The sequence below is a fragment of the Ovis aries genome, chromosome 25 (assembly GCF_016772045.2).
Source record: "Ovis aries strain OAR_USU_Benz2616 breed Rambouillet chromosome 25, ARS-UI_Ramb_v3.0, whole genome shotgun sequence".
Lineage (NCBI taxonomy): Eukaryota > Metazoa > Chordata > Mammalia > Artiodactyla > Bovidae > Ovis > Ovis aries.
In genome coordinates, this window is record NC_056078.1 from 3,526,537 (window position 1) to 3,542,023 (window position 15,487).

At 44.5% G+C, this 15,487-nt stretch overlaps 2 protein-coding genes across 3 annotated transcripts in view; one reads left to right on the top strand and one right to left on the bottom strand.

Annotated features, from left to right (window-relative positions):
• Nucleotides 1-12,494, top strand: part of SPRTN (SprT-like N-terminal domain) — a 69,382-nt gene extending 56,888 nt beyond the window's left edge. Inside the window, exon 6 of the mRNA XM_042241159.2 lies at nucleotides 8,230-12,494. Within this exon, the coding sequence (XP_042097093.1) occupies nucleotides 8,230-8,291 (62 nt within the window). The 3' untranslated portion in view covers nucleotides 8,292-12,494. The remainder of the gene's footprint in view (nucleotides 1-8,229) is intronic.
• Nucleotides 1-15,042, bottom strand: part of EGLN1 (egl-9 family hypoxia inducible factor 1) — a 49,417-nt gene extending 34,375 nt beyond the window's left edge. For both annotated transcript variants that reach the window (XM_027962458.2, XM_042241160.1), the window contains exon 1: nucleotides 13,748-15,042. In XM_027962458.2, coding sequence (XP_027818259.1) covers nucleotides 13,748-14,653 — 906 coding nt within the window. In that variant the 5' untranslated portion in view covers nucleotides 14,654-15,042. The remainder of the gene's footprint in view (nucleotides 1-13,747) is intronic.
• Nucleotides 15,043-15,487: the final 445 nt, after the last annotated feature.

A 15,487-nucleotide genomic window follows, 5' to 3' on the forward strand; every position in this document is an offset into this window, starting at 1 on the left:
CACGCCATTCTGCATCCCTACAAACGATGAATGAAAGATCAGCGTATAAGGATTCCAGCTGTTTCATACCCTTGCCAAAAGGTGGAATCGTCAGTATTTTAAATTTTAGCCATTTTATAGCGTATGTACAGTGCTTTTTCACTGTGCTTTAATTTTCATTTCCCTAATAACCAGTGATGTTGAGAATCTTTTCAAGTACTCGGTCATTCACATATTTTCTTTTGTGGATTATCTCTTCAAATCTTTTGCCTATTTTTCTGTTGGGCAGTTTCCCTCCTTGTTATTGAATTTAATGAAAGTTTCCTATATTACAGATAAAAGTTTCTGTCAGATATCTTTTATAAATACAACACATATTATTATTTTATGTCAGATATGTTCTATATATATATATATAACATATTATATAAAACCCTTTTCTCCTAAAAGGACTTGTTTTTTTTTTTAATGGTGTTTTTCAATAAGCAAACTGCTTTAATGTTTTAAGTTAAATTTGTCAGTTTTTTTCTTTTATGGTTCATCTTTTTTTTTGCCTTAAGAAATCTGCCTATCTCAAGGTCATAAAGATTTTCTCTTATCTTCTTTTAAAAATGTTTGTCTTACATTAAGGTTAATGATCCACTCTGACTTAATTCTTTGTGTATGCAGTGAGGTAAAGGTCATGTTTACTTTTTCCATATAGATATCCACCTATTCCAAAACCATTTACTAAAAAAAAAAAAATACTATCCTGCTTAGTGTTTTTGTAAACAGCAACAACAACAAAAATCAACTGATGTTTTCAATGTGAGTCTATTTCTAGATTCTTATTCCTGCCCATTGACCTCTATGTCTATATCTATTACTTCTTTGACTTATAGATTTTTTAGGAATATGTTTTTCAATTTCCACATATATGAGATTTGCAGTATTTCTTCCTATTCTTTACTTCTAACTTAATTCTTCTGTGGTCTAAGAACAGCCTCTAAATGGCTTCAGTCCTTTCAGGTCCACTGAGACCTGTTTTATGGCTCAGCACAGGGTCTATTCTCCATGTGTGTTCACAAAGCAAGTATTTTACTCTGTGATTTTGAGGAGTGTTCAACAGCTGTCAATTAGGTCAAGTTGACCGACAGTGTTCAAATATTTTATACGTGCTTGCTGATAATCTATTTGCTTGGTTCTAACAATTACTAGAACGAAGTATTGAAATCTCCACCTATAATTTTTATCTACTGTCCCTTTCTATTCTATTAGTTTTGCCTTCATGTATTTTGAAGCAATTCATTTTTTTTATTATCAGACAACATATAAAATGACAAATAAAGCAGCAATCTTTCTTTCATATGTAAGATCTTTACAGTTAAGATATACAGCAATTTCCAAACTGAAAAGATAGCAAGCACGAAATTACCAAGTATTTAATCTAAATATATTAAATTATAAAAAGTACTGTAAAATTCCAAGAAATTACTCTTCTATATCTAGATAGCATATTTTTCTTAAAAAAAAAAGTACAGCTGTGGACATATGCAATTTAACTTCACTCTCCTCTCAATTCTCTATTCCAAATAAGCTTTATTTGTAAACAAATATTTTTGTCTAGTGTCAACATAAAACAGTTGTTTCCTATAATATATTAAAATAGTTCATATCTTACTGGTTTCATGTTTCAACTGTTAAAAATGATCAATTTTAGGAAAAAATGTGAAAAATATAAGCAATTTTTTTTAAATCGAGGATAACACGAGGTTCTTAAAATGCATTTTTCACTAGAAGCACAACTATTATGAGTCAAATTCAACACTGCAAACACCAAAGTAATTCTACAAAATGATAATAGCCAAAAAATAATATTACTAAGGGTACAAAAGACATAAAGCATGACTGAAAAATAGCTTACTCCAATAACCCCCCTCATTATTTTAGAGAAGGAAGAATTACCTTCTCAAGCTGTTTTAAAAGCTCCATAGCCTATATAAGATAAATATATAATATATAAGATAAATATATAAGATAAATACTATCAACAAATTACAAAATGATCTAACCTATGTTTATATCATAATAACTATAAAAATACTGACTTTTTCACACTCCACAGTGCCTTTTTGATCACTAAGCCTTGGTCTTGGCTCTCCTCAACTCTACACCTTTGCCCCCATTCATTGTGTTGGTACAGCTTTCTTGTTGTTCATTTGCTCAGTCGTGTCTGATTCTTTGCAACCCCATGGACTACAGCACACGAGGCTGTATATTTTGTGTGAGATATGATCCAATCACTTTATAGGTACTTGCTCATTTGTATGCATGACTACCTCTAAAATTAACATGTAAAGGTTTCAGTTTTTTAAATGCACCTTAAATGATTCAGTTAATGATTATAAATAAAATATCCATTGCCATTTGACTTCATTCTGCTAAAGGGGAGAACATGGAGAGAAAGAGCCTTTGATCCAGGTGTCCCTCAGACTGAGTTATTTCATTACCCATGGTGTAACACAACTTCTGAAATTCAGTTCAAGGTGCCCTTATCAACTGACCAGTCTGTTTCCACAATGCCAAGGCTATGAGCCAACTGCCTAAGTAACAACAGATTCCTTTTAAATAAAAATATGGTTCTGGTATCCCATTAAAAGGTCTCCCAGGTGGCTCAGTGGTAAAGAACCCGCCAGCCAATGAAGAAGACATAGGAGACATGAGACTCGGGTTCAGTCCCTGGGTCAGGAAGATCCCCTGGAGGAGGGCATGGCAACCCACTCCAGTATTCTTGCCTGGAGAATCCCAGGGACAGAGGAGCCTGGCAGGCTAGAGACCACAGCGTCACACAGAGTCAGACAAGACTGGAGAGACTTAGCAGGCACGTATGAATCCCATTAAAAGCAAGTTAAGAATTCTTAATCTAAAGCTGAATTTGAATCTGTGATGTTAAGATGATGCTAAATCCCGTGGACAGCAAAGAGATAAACCAGTCAATCCTAAAGAAAATCAACCCTGAATATGCATTGGAAAGACTGATGCTGAAACTGAAGCGCCAATACTTTGGCCATCTGAGTCGGAGAGCCGACCCATTAGAAAAGACCCTGATGCTGGGAAAGACTGAAGACAGAAGAAGGGGACAACAGAGGACGAGATGGTTAGATGGCATCATTGACTCAATGGAAATGAGTCTGAGCAAGCTCGGGAGATGGTGAAGGACAGGGAAGCCTCGTGTGCTGTAGTCCCTGGGGCTGCAAAGAATCAGACACGACTGAGCAAATGAACAACAAGAAAGCTGTACCAACACAATGAATGGAGGCAAAGGTGTAGAGCTGAAGAGAGCCAAGACCAAGGCTTAGTGATCGAAAAGGCACTGCGGAGCGTGAAAAAGTCAGTCACCTTCTTACAATCACCAATGATTCAACACTTCTCCTGTTAATCAGGTCAGCATTATTCCCATTTCAGAGACAAAGAGGCTGGGAGGGGTGCTGAGTGACTTGCTCAGCACTCAGAGAGCCCAATGACAAGCACTGCCTTGCGAGCAGGTCCGAATCCCACTCCTGGCTTCTATCAGCAATCACCCCTGTCCCCAGACACTTCTGAGACAAAGAAACACCTGCAAGGATCTTTATATCAGAGACCAAGCTCACAGTTATTATGCAACACAAAAGCACGGTTCCTGAAAATAGGATAGACAAATTATTCTCACACATCTTTAAAATATTTTCTACCAAAACTATCAAGAGATCCTTCAAATCTAACAGCTACAGGAACTATTTTTAATAAAAACAAAACCAACCAATATGAGTCTAGTTTCATTTCTGTTATGAGGGCACTGCTCCCTACTCCCAGCCCTAGTGCTCTATTACTACCACAGTTTCTATATTTTTTAAAATTCAGATTTAATCTTACTAACATGCCAGTTACGAGTTAAAAAAAAAAAAAAGTGAAACATACATGAACATATTCAGTGGGAGTAGGAAACAAGACAGTGTAAAGGGAAAGAAGACAAAGAATCATAATCCAGTATTATTTTTTGGTAATAACCTCAGTCTTTTATGCCAAAATGGCACATCCAGAATTCTAAAGCAAGGATAACCTAGCAGACGTGCTTGTGGAGGTATGTCCTCTGGGAAGGCATTCTCGCTGAGGTCATGGTTTCCATCCTGGTACACACCAGTTAACTCTGTTCTGTTTTACAGCCAGACAGTACAAGGCAAACATCTTTCAGAAGTCTGTACATACACACCACTGCTGCTGCTGCTGCTAAGTCGCTTCAGTCATGTCCGCAATACACCACTAGATTTAAGTTATAAAATATATCCTTTATCTGGGTCTCCATAACTTAAATTGACTATTTTCATGGGATGGGGGAGGGGATTCAAAGCATAGTTCTGTGGACCTGGAGCAACAACAGCAACTGAATAAACCATAACCAGACATGAAATGCTTAAAAATGTTTTGTTTTGTTCTTTAGAACTCGTCTTAAAACAGATTCTTACTACAGGATCTACGGGTTGGCTTTAGTATAGGCAAAACAGGCATGTATGTTCATTTTTAGAGTAAGAAGGTACATGGCTAAAATTAGATCCCTAAAGGGGTCCAGATACAAAAGAAAGCTACGAACAAGTGTATGTAATTATCTTGGTGGGGGGGAACCCTGTAAACTATTGGACAGGGTTCGATTTTATTACCATACGTGATTTTTAGCCAAAAATTTTTTTTAGAGATTCGATTCCAAATACTCTGGATTATAATCATCCAAAACTACACGCATTCTTTGCACATATATTATCTGTGGTAAATATTACATCTTCAGGCTTCTTTCTTCCACCTAAAAAATTGTTCTCAGAGAATGAAAATACATTTTAAATACCAAAGTTAAGCAAAATTGGAAAGTGAAATTCTTTCTAAGCATAAAATGTATGAATGCACTTCAAGACCAAACTCGAATGACCTTTATACCGCACAGTCTCCATCACATGCACTGCCTCCTTTAACACAAGCAGAGCAACCGGCTCCCCGGAGCTGACTGAACGCATGGATATGGCTAAACCCAAAGATTTTCTGATCATAAAGAAATATTTCTCATCTTGTTTAACTCATGCCTTCTCTTGTTAAAAAAAAAAAACCAACTCTTAAACCTCCTGTAATGTGATCTGAAATTCTGAATAAATTACCAAATACTAAAACCAAATCAAAACTATGATGATTTTGCTCTTGAAAAACTTACTTTGCACATCAGTCCCATGGTATAAACATGATGAGCTTAGTGTCAGCTTGCTAGGCACCAGCTTCAAGAGGAGTGTGTGAGAGGTCACTTCATCGAGTCTACTATGTAGTAGCTTTGTTCTGAAGTGACACATGTTCCCTGGGGATTCTCACTGGGGTTGAAGGAAGAAAGATGCACATACCTTTCCCCAAGAGATTAATGGATGTGTAGGGCTCTACCACAGTGGCGGTACCTTCCCTTCACTTTCAGAACTTTCTCCCAGTACTTGCAGTTAAAAATAGTTCAGGCCATGTTGGCCTGGGTTATTTTTATCAGGAAAATAGGGACTAGAAATAGCATAGTAAGTATAGAAAGGAGAGTTGACCACAATAGGATGAAAACGCTCATAGACTTTCAAAAAGTCTTACTGTAGTAAGATGACGTGAAAAGAGGGGCAGCAGAGGAGAGAGGTGCAGGTTGAGGGCAGTTCACTGAATGTTAACATGTGAATAATAAATAACAAGAACAACGAAAGGTTTTCTGTCTTGCGTAAGACAGAACAGTATAAGACAGTTCCTTGTCCTTAGAACTTTCTGGAGAAAATACTTCAGGAATAAAAGATACATAAAGTTTTTGAGAAAAGCGAGATCAGTGGAGGATCAGAGTTGAGGGAGGTACGGGGAAGGGGAATGGGACTTAAGCTAGACGCAAAGGGATGTGGGCGATCTGAACTGTGGGAGCATAAACCAGTCAGAGAGCCCACAGATGTACTGAGAGGAGCGAGAAGGGAAGCAGAAAGGCGGAAAACAGCTGTCTGCACCGATGTATCAGGCATTATTTTTTATATTTTATGGTCATTCTCCCTCAATTTTCTACAGGGACTTTACTTCCAACAGCAGGTTTAAATGAAGATGTTCTGTTCCTAATTTTATTAGAATTATATTATAATATGGGGTCGCTAAGAGTCGGACACGACTGAGTGACTTCACTTTCACCTTTCACTTTCATGCACTGGAGGGGGAAATGGCAACCCACTCCAGTGTTCTTGCCTGGAGAATCCCAGGGACGAGGGAGCCTGGTGGGCTGCCATCTATGGGTTCACACGGAGTCGGACACGACTGAAGTGACTTAGCAGCAGCAGCATGCTTGTCTCTCACGCTGAACCATCCAATTTTCTCCAGTGTTTCCCTAAATTTCAGAATCTGTGTAATTCTTTTCACGTGGATTTATATCTACAAGCCATCTTGAGTGAGCACAGCGCTATGTGGACAGCACCAGAAGCGCCTCAAGACATCCTGCAGGGATCCCACAGCAGCCCCAGGGCGGGCACGTGGAGCACAGGAGCCAAGCCGCCAGAAAGCCTCCGGAAAGGGGAGGCGTTGCGGGGAGGTCAGCAGCGGGAGCAGTGAGCACCGCCAGCTTGAAGGAATGTGGAGAAGTAGAGCATGGAACTTTTTTCTTCTGGCTTTGGCTGCGAAAAAAGTGTCAACAATTTCTGCTCTAAATGGAAGGTTAAAAAGTGGGGCAAGAGGAGAAATGCAGGAGAGTCAGAGCAAGATAAAATAGTAATTATTTCCTTCCAATTGCTCAAGCCAAAACCTGGAGGCGTCCTCAGCTCCTTCCTTTCTCTCATTCCTCCATCTAATCCGTCAATAAATCTCACTGACTCTGCTTTCAAAATATCTGCAGGTCTGCAGCTACTGCTCTAACGAAAGCCTCCTAGAGCCAAGGCTGCTGCGAGCACCTCCTCCCCGCTTCTCCTGCCTCCACTCTTGCTCCCTCCTGTGTACTCTCTCACAGCAGCCACCAAGGTCTTCCAGAAAAACCCTCCAGCGGCCTCCCAGAGCACCCAGCACAGAACCCAGGGCTCTCGCCGTGGCTTCAAGTCGAAATGCTCCATGAAATGACCGTTTCCCAGCCCCTTCTTCACTGCCCACCTCTATCATGCTCTCTCCCTCTCTCCCTCCACTGTGACCGCAGTGACCTTCTCCTCACTGTTTTCTGAACAAACCAAGCACGTTCCACGTCAGGGTCACAGTTCTGGCGATTTAATACTTTTACTTGGAATGCTCTCCCACGTTTCCCTAGAACCCAGGCCCCTTCACCTCATTCAAGTCTTCTGTAACCAATCCTATGTAAAAGAATACCCGCCTTGATCATCACTCGGTCCTTATCCAGTTCAATTTCTTGTCTTAATATTTACCATCTAACACACCATGTACTTACTTACACGTCTCTTTATTAACTCCCTCTCCCCAACCCACACCTCAAGGGGAATTCACGCTCCGTGAGCATAGGGGCGTTTCTGTTCCCGCTGTTCAGGCACTCCTAGCTCGGAGGATAGCACCTGTACACAGAAAGCACTCATTTCATATTATCTGGTGAATCAACAAACAAATGAAAAGATTACCAAGACGGGACTCAGAGCATATGACAACGAGGAGCCATGAGTACATGTATTTTGCTTTGGAAAAGAAACTGGATTGGGGACACTAAATAAAGAAAATGAAAAATCCAAACCTAAGAAAATTTTATAGTGATTTCTATGAGCAAACAGACAGAAGGTACAGATACTATCCAAGCTCTTCAGAAATAAAACTGTGGTTAAGAATCGACCTGCCAGTGCAGGGGACACGGGTCCAATCCCTGATCTGGTAAGATCGCACATGCTGCAGACCAACGAGGCCTCTGCACCGCACCTCCGGAGCACACTCTCTGGAGCCGCGCTCCACAGCAAGAGGAACCACCACGGTGAGAAGCCCGCGCACCGCAGCCCAGAGGAGCCCCTGCTCATCACAGCTGGAGAAAGCCCGGGCGCAAGAACGAAGACCCAGCACAGCCAGAAAGAAATAGGTACATTTTTAAAAAAGAAATAAAAACTGTGACTTGGTTCTGAAAAAGTGTGATAACTGAAACACAAAACATTCCAATAAAGACCGCAGAACAATTCAGAGTCAGGATTAAGAAATATGGTATCAAACAAACCATTGTATGGGAAGACGTTGGTTAATCATTTGTCAGTTGTTTTTTTTTAATTGTTTCTTCATTTTGTTTTTCAGAACGGAAAGTTTTTAGCTGGAACAGAAAGAGTCAAGCAAGCTACGAATATGGTTCAATATGATCTGAAGGCCATCCTGTAGTCACAATGTTTCCAGTGCAGAAACAAGGGCAAAGTGGAAAGGGAGGTAGAATATAAACGCAGCATTAAAATGCATCTATGAAACACTGTCCAGGAATGTGTGCAAATGAAAGGCAGACTCAAACAGTGGGTGTTGCTTTAAAAGCCTAAAGAGAAAAATTAAATAAAAACAACTAAGCTGATAACATCAATCCAAGGGCATACTGGGAAGGCTGAGGCTTCAGAAAACATGCTAGAAGATGAACAAAGACAGATTTCATGCCTGATAGAGGAAAAAGGGGAAAGGAAAGCAGAGAATGAACACATAAATCAGAAACACAAACCAGGAAGACAGTTCCAACTAGGGAAGTAAGAGACAGTAGGCCTGCTTCAGGGAAAATGGCTTTCACAGCAGAGCCAAAAAAAAGAGGTGAACAAAGAACACCTAGGGTAGTCAGGGAGGAATTAGAGAGAGGAGGGAAATTCTAACTAGACTATCAGATAAGCCAAACAAACCGCAGAGTGATGGGAATAAAAGGGAGAAGGAAGTCATAAATGTTCAAGCACAGCCTCAAAAACGGCACAAAACACGCCAAAATTAGTTAAGTGGGAAGAGTTAACTTTTATAGGAGATGCGGCATCAAGCTGCAGATACAAGAATGAAGTCAGTCAAAAGTCAGTCAGTTTTGTCACTCACCAGCCCTCTGACCTTGAACAAGTCACTTAACCTCTCTGGGACTCATTTCCTCTCTTTAAAAAAAAGTGTGTGAGTGTGTGAGTGTGTGTGAGTGTGTGAGTGTGTGAGTGTGTGTGTGTGTGCGTATAGGGGGAAGTAAAACATGGGTGATCATTCTAAGTCTTTTTTTCCTCCAGCTTTTTAAAGAGAGAAAGACAAGAAAAGCAAAGAACTCTTTTAAAGAAAGAAATCAGAAAAGGGGAAATTTTTTTAAATGAGAAAAGTTAACGAGTTTTGCACAGTGCTTTACAGTTAAAAAGTGCTTTTACACACATGATTATACACACTCCTCACAGGAAGCCTGAGAGACAGAAAAGGCAGAAAGATTAAGCAACTGGCTCAAGGACACAGAAACCCTGGCAGATCCAGGAGCCAACCCAGGTGTCACCGCAGCACAAAGTCCACTATGCTTCTGACTTGAGATGGCCTCCTCCTGTGTGACTAAGGTGTTTCAGGACATTTCTGAGGCTTATTAGATAGTAGAGAAGAGTTATACACATTTAAACAACAATCTGTTAATTTAAAATAAAACTCCTTTAGAATTAAAGAAACTACCCTATATGTAAACTAATTCACCATACAGAACGTATTTTCTACAGAGCTGAACCTGTCTGTCACAGCCTACTAAGACTATTCTTTCAGGGGCTTCCCTGGTGGCTCAGTGGTAAAGACTCTGCCTGCCAATGCAGGAGACATTGATCCCTGATCCAGGAGGAAGCCACAGGCCTCAGGGCAACTGAGCCCACGCACCACAGCTACGAAGTCTAAGCTCTAGAGCCAGGGAACCCCAACTACTGAGCCCACGCACTGCAGTCTTGTTTGGTTTTCTTCGCAGGATCTAAGAGGACTGACACCACATCTCTGTGGTAGTGATGATAAAGGATCAGGTCGGTCCTTTGCTCTAAAAGCCAGAATCAGCTAGAGCTGCCCAATTAACTGTGGGACTGGTGAAAAATCTCAGGAATACAATCTGCTACTTATTGGTCTTGTTTTATCACTCCCTAGAGTAAGCTTTAGACAAAATTAGAAAAATATGTATACGATCCTAGCAATTTTATTTTAACAGGCAAATGGTTTCCTTCAGAGTGGTTAGGAAGCTCGTACTGAACAGTTCCTCGTTTCCCCAGGACTTGCATTCCTCTGTATTATTCTTCCTCTACCCCACAAGTTAAAGGCACCTATGATTTCTTGCAGCCCATACAACGTTACTCTTCACAATCAGTAGGCCATGATTCCCTCCTCTTGGACACCACAGCAAGTCGTCTTGACAAAAGAAAGGGTGTGAAAAAGCATTAAAGTCCATTAATTAAAGAATTAAAGGGCAGCTTTAGGGCAGAAGGGAGGAAAATCCCAAAAAAGGACCAGAGAAAATGGAAACTGGAGCTCAGTGACTACAATCATGTTCCTGTTTTTCTCCTTCACGTTCCTGTCCTTTTTTCATCCTTCCCTTCCAGTTCCTCTTTTAAAGTAGCTGGACAAACAGAGGCCAGATAAGCATACCGGAAGCAGAAACTTGGGAGAAATTGGAAAAAATACCAAATGAGCCATAGCCAATTATAAATTATACATCATCTCATTAGCGGGCCCTGACATATACAAAGACCATACAGAACAGATAATGTAAATGAAGAACATCAAATCTTGGTCAGAAAACCTGAATTTAAGTCCGGGTATGCTGCAGTATTAGAAGGAAATGGCAACCCACCCCAGTACTCTTGCCTGGAGAATCCCATGGACAGAGGAGCCTGGTAGGCTACAGTCCAAGGCGTCATAAAGAGTCGGACATGACTGAGACTCACTCACACACACACGCTGCAGGATTACCAACAAGTGACCTAACTTTTCTAATCTATAAACAGGTATAATACACCAACAACCTAGATATTTTACAGAGCTGCTGTGAAAATCTGAGAAAAATACTGCATATTCAAGGCAAGTACCTTTCAGAGTCACCATAATGTTGTAAAGGACAATAAAACACTTAACTGAAGACCCTCTCTTGCAATCACATTGTTGTTATTCAGTCTGAATATATAGCACCCATATTATGCCTCTCTTAAGAGTTATACTGACTTCCCTGGTGGTCCAGTGGTTAAAAATCTGCCTGCCAACGCAGGGGATACAGGTTTGATCCCTGGTCTGGAAAGATTCCACATGCTATGGGGCAACTAAGCCCGTGGACCACAACTGCTGAAGCCCGTGCACCCGAGACCATAGTCTGCAACAAGAGAATTCACAGTAATGAAAACTAGAGAGTAGCCTCCACTCGTCACAACCAGAGAAAGCCCGCAGAGCAATGAAGACTCAGCACAGCCAAAAATAATTTTTTTTTTTTAAAGAGAGAGAGATATACTGAAATAAGCATGATGAGGCAGATAAATTTAACTGGCTTTTCAGTCACTAACTGAAACAAATACTGTATAGTCACCTAATACAACTGTTTATATAGTCCTAACAGAAACTACAATTATTCACATACAAGACTAATGCTCTCAACAAAATATGTACAGCAAATTTAGTTCCAATAGTGTGCTAAGCAATCTGTATCTTCTCATTTAATATCCTCCCCATATTCAGTATGGTAGAAAAAGCACCAGGCTTGATGTCTGAATGACCTAAGTTTGAATCCCAGCTAGGTTATTGTAAGTGGTAGGTCTTCGCCAGCTAGGAGCTAAAACATCCTCAAACATAAAGTAAGAATAATACTACCCACTTCATAGGATTAAAATTACTGTGACCATGTCTGTATTGAGCCTAAGCTGGTAACAGCACACTGAGTTTGCTCATTATACGGTGGCTGGTAATTTGACTGCCTTCCCATTCCTGAAAGTAAGCATCTTCAATTTCTTTTAGGAATGCTTAAAATCACACAATCAAACAAGATTACCAAAACCTCTCTCATCCAAGAAGTACAATGAAAGGGAGTCCCTGAGACTATTCATAGATCCTGAAACCGTGTCCCTAAAATTAAGGTAAGCAAGCCTAAGATCAAATCTCAAGAATTTAAAATCCATCGTTCCTTCACATGATCTGGGTAGTCAGGTGATTTAAAACCTCAATGGCCCTTCAGCCACAGGCACTCCCAGGAAGGGGGTGGCTATTTCCTAACAGCCTCCTATTAGGAGACACTTTTCTAAGAGCTGGGCTGTTATTCCTTCCCTGAGAAGGACAGTTAAAAACAGGAAGATCGGAGAGAAGAGGATTTAGCTTAATTTGGAAAGCTAAATTAACTAAGAAAAGCAGATCAAGGAAGATTTAGGACACTATCTTTTTCATGACTTCACCTTAAGCTTGTGCCCCAACTACATACATACCTGGGTCAGTTTTGTACTGTTACATTAATACGCCTTCAAGCTTTTCCTGCTCTAGAGTTCACGGCTATATTCAGATTTGGTGCATAATAAAGTTGAAAAATATACATGCATATAAATGAAAATTTCATTAAAGACCAAAGTTGAGGTTTAATCAGGCCCTTGTTTCCTTCCAGCTTAAAGTTAAGTAAGCGTTCAACTTTTTTGAGACTGTATGATACTAAGACATGTGCCTTCATCCAACAACGAAGCAGCAGTTCATAAATTTGACTTTACATTGTATTTTCTCACCGGATTTTCATGTTTAGAACTTTCCCTATTGCCTGTGCCCAGCCTTGAGTCACTCATAACGACTGCCAAAACCTACGGTGTGACACACACAAAAGAACTACTGGGAAGATTCAGTGTCCGTGTATAAACACCCACGCGTGATGGCCTCTGTAAACAGTCTCCTCAAACTCACAATATCGGACAGAGATGGATGGTGGAAGAAGGTGGAGTAGAGTGGCCTGGAGTGGAACTGGATACAAAGAAAAGACTAAGATCTGGGAAGTCAAACGGAAAGAGAGTATAAAGAAGGAAAGAGTTTATCATTTACCACACTGAGGAGGGAAGAGGGATTAGACCAGGTAGGAATCAAAGAATCTGTTAGGGAAAAATCTACAATAGTAAAGAGAAAACAAAGAGATTTCATCAAATTGAGACGTTAGAGTGAGCCCTCCCTCATGATCCAATTCCGTATTTTTTTCCAGAAAGCTAAACAGTTCTTTTTCAACAGAGGGATTATACTAACAAAAGCAAATAACGGAAACCTATGCTAAAAATGTAACCTACCTACACAGAGAGGTCTGAAAACGGAAATACTTCTTCTCCTGTTTAGTAAAGGGTTTCAAAGCAGTAGGGACAGGGAGATGGATGCGAGCTCTAAGAGGGGGAGGGGAGGAGCCAAGCTCTTCCTAAATGCAAGGAGTCTTTGGCCTACATGCTTATTTTTAAATGTACCTTTTTGTGGTCAGCTGGCAGATTCTTAACTAAACACACAACCCTGGACTGGGTAAGCCAGAGTCTGATGAGTGGTTCAAAGAGCATGGGGTCTTGAAGAGCCGATGCAAACACCAGCCTGAGGCAGAACCCAGCACTTGCTCTGGGTTGCACTCCGATAATCCCCATCGCGCGGCTACAACTCCTGCGACGTTTGAAGCGACTAAAACAGTGTAATGGACGAGACAAAACAGCAGCGTTCAAGGGGAGCCTAAATTTAGCCAGAAGACCAGACAATTAGACAAAGTGCGTGAACCGGTAGTAGGTGGATGATATCCGTTTTCTCCACGGGTTGCTGCACAAGAAGGAAATCCCTTTTACACACACAAACCGCGTTCCTCGCCCCGCGCCCACCCATAGCACACACTTACTTTCGTCCGGCCATTGATTTTGTAGTTGCCCAGCTTCCCGTTACAGTGACGGATCAGGTCGTCCATGTTGTTCATAAGCAGCCCGATGGTTTCGCAGCCGGGCTCCTTGCCCTCGATCCAGGTGATCTTATCGCCTCGGATGTCCTTGGACGAGTCGCTCTTCTGGCTGACCAGCTGCCCGTCCGTGAACTTGCCGGTGTCGTGCAGGGCGCGCACCTCGTCGCCGATCTGCTGCCCGGTCTCCTTGCCCAGGAAGTCGTCCACCACGCAGATGCCGTGCTTGTTCATGCAGGGCACGATGTACTCCAGCGCCAGCTTCAGTGCCGGCAGCGGCTTGGTCTGCCCGTTGGGCCGCAGGCCGCCGCCGTGGCTCAGCCCCTCGCCCGGCGCGTTACTTGGCGGGTACAGGTTCGCCTTCTCATCGTACAGCAACCGGCCGGCCAGCGGCTCCTCCTTCGCGGGCTCCGCCTCGGCGGCCGCCGCTACCCTACCCTGACCACCCGGGGCCGCGCGGGGCGGGGACGCGGCGGCCGCGGGCTCGGCCGTGGGCTTGGCCTTCGCCTTCGCCTTGGCCGCGTCTCCGGAGGCCCGCGGGCCCGCGGCCTCGACGGCTCGATCCCGGCGCGGCGCCGCCTTCCTGGCCTCCCCGGCTCCGGCGGCCCGGGGCGGCGGCGCGGGGCCCGGCTGCTGCTGTTGGCCCGTTCCGGGGGCAGGAACGGTCTCGCCGACCTGGCACACAAGCTTGTGCTTCTTCCAGTCCTGGCGCTGGTGCTCCTTGCTGCAGTAGAAGGAGCTGCGGCAGCGGCTACAGCGCAGCAGGTTCTCCATCTTCCCGCACAGCTCGCAGTACTGCCGGTCTCGCTCGCTCGGGCTCGGCCCGCCGGGCCCGCCGCTGTCATTGGCCATGGCGGCGACGGCGGCGGCAGTGGAGGCGGCGGCCGAGCAGGAGGGGTGGCGGCCGGACGGCCTAGCCTGGGGCCGGGGAGCGGGCGGAGCGGCAGGGGCCGTCACTGCGCCCTGCGCCCGCCGCCCCTCGCCGCAGGAGACCGGCGCCCCGCGCCCTCGGCCCGGCCGCTTCCTCGTCCTTCGGTCGCGCGGCGCAGCGCCGGCCGCCGCCTCAGCGCCTCATCGCCGCCGCGGGCTGAGGGAGCGCGGCCTGCGCGGCGGACGGCGACCACCGCTCGGGCACGCGGGCCCGGCGCGCGAGACCCGCCGCCGCCTCAGCGTTCCGGGCGGCCGGGCCCGGCCCGCGGAGCAGCGCAGGGCGTGCGGGCGCCACTCGCTCGGCGCGCTCTGCACGTACACCACGGCCCCGCGCCGACCCGGGCGGGCGGGGGGCGGGGCAGGGCGAGGGGAGGGCCGAAGGGGCCGCCGCCGCGCGTTCGCGCCTGGGCCCGGGCGGCGCCGGGCCCGCCTCCGCGCTCCCGCACTCGGCCAGCCGGGCCTCAGAGCCGCCTCCGGCGCCCCCCACCGGCCCCGCCGACCCCGCCCCAAGCGGGCTGGGGACGCGGAGCGGCAGGCCCGCGAGCGGCGGAAGGGTGGGGGCCGCGCCGCCGCCGCAGGGCCCGCGCCCCGCGCGGTGCCTACACCTGCTGGGCAGAGCGCGGCCGCGGAGTCGCCGCGGAGCTGGGCGGCCTTAACATGGCTGCTGTTTGTGTGGGACCAACTGGGTGTGTTCCAGGCGCGCTCCAGACTAGGTTGCAAGGTGGCTGTTGCCATCGTCGTGTTGGGTCGGAGGAA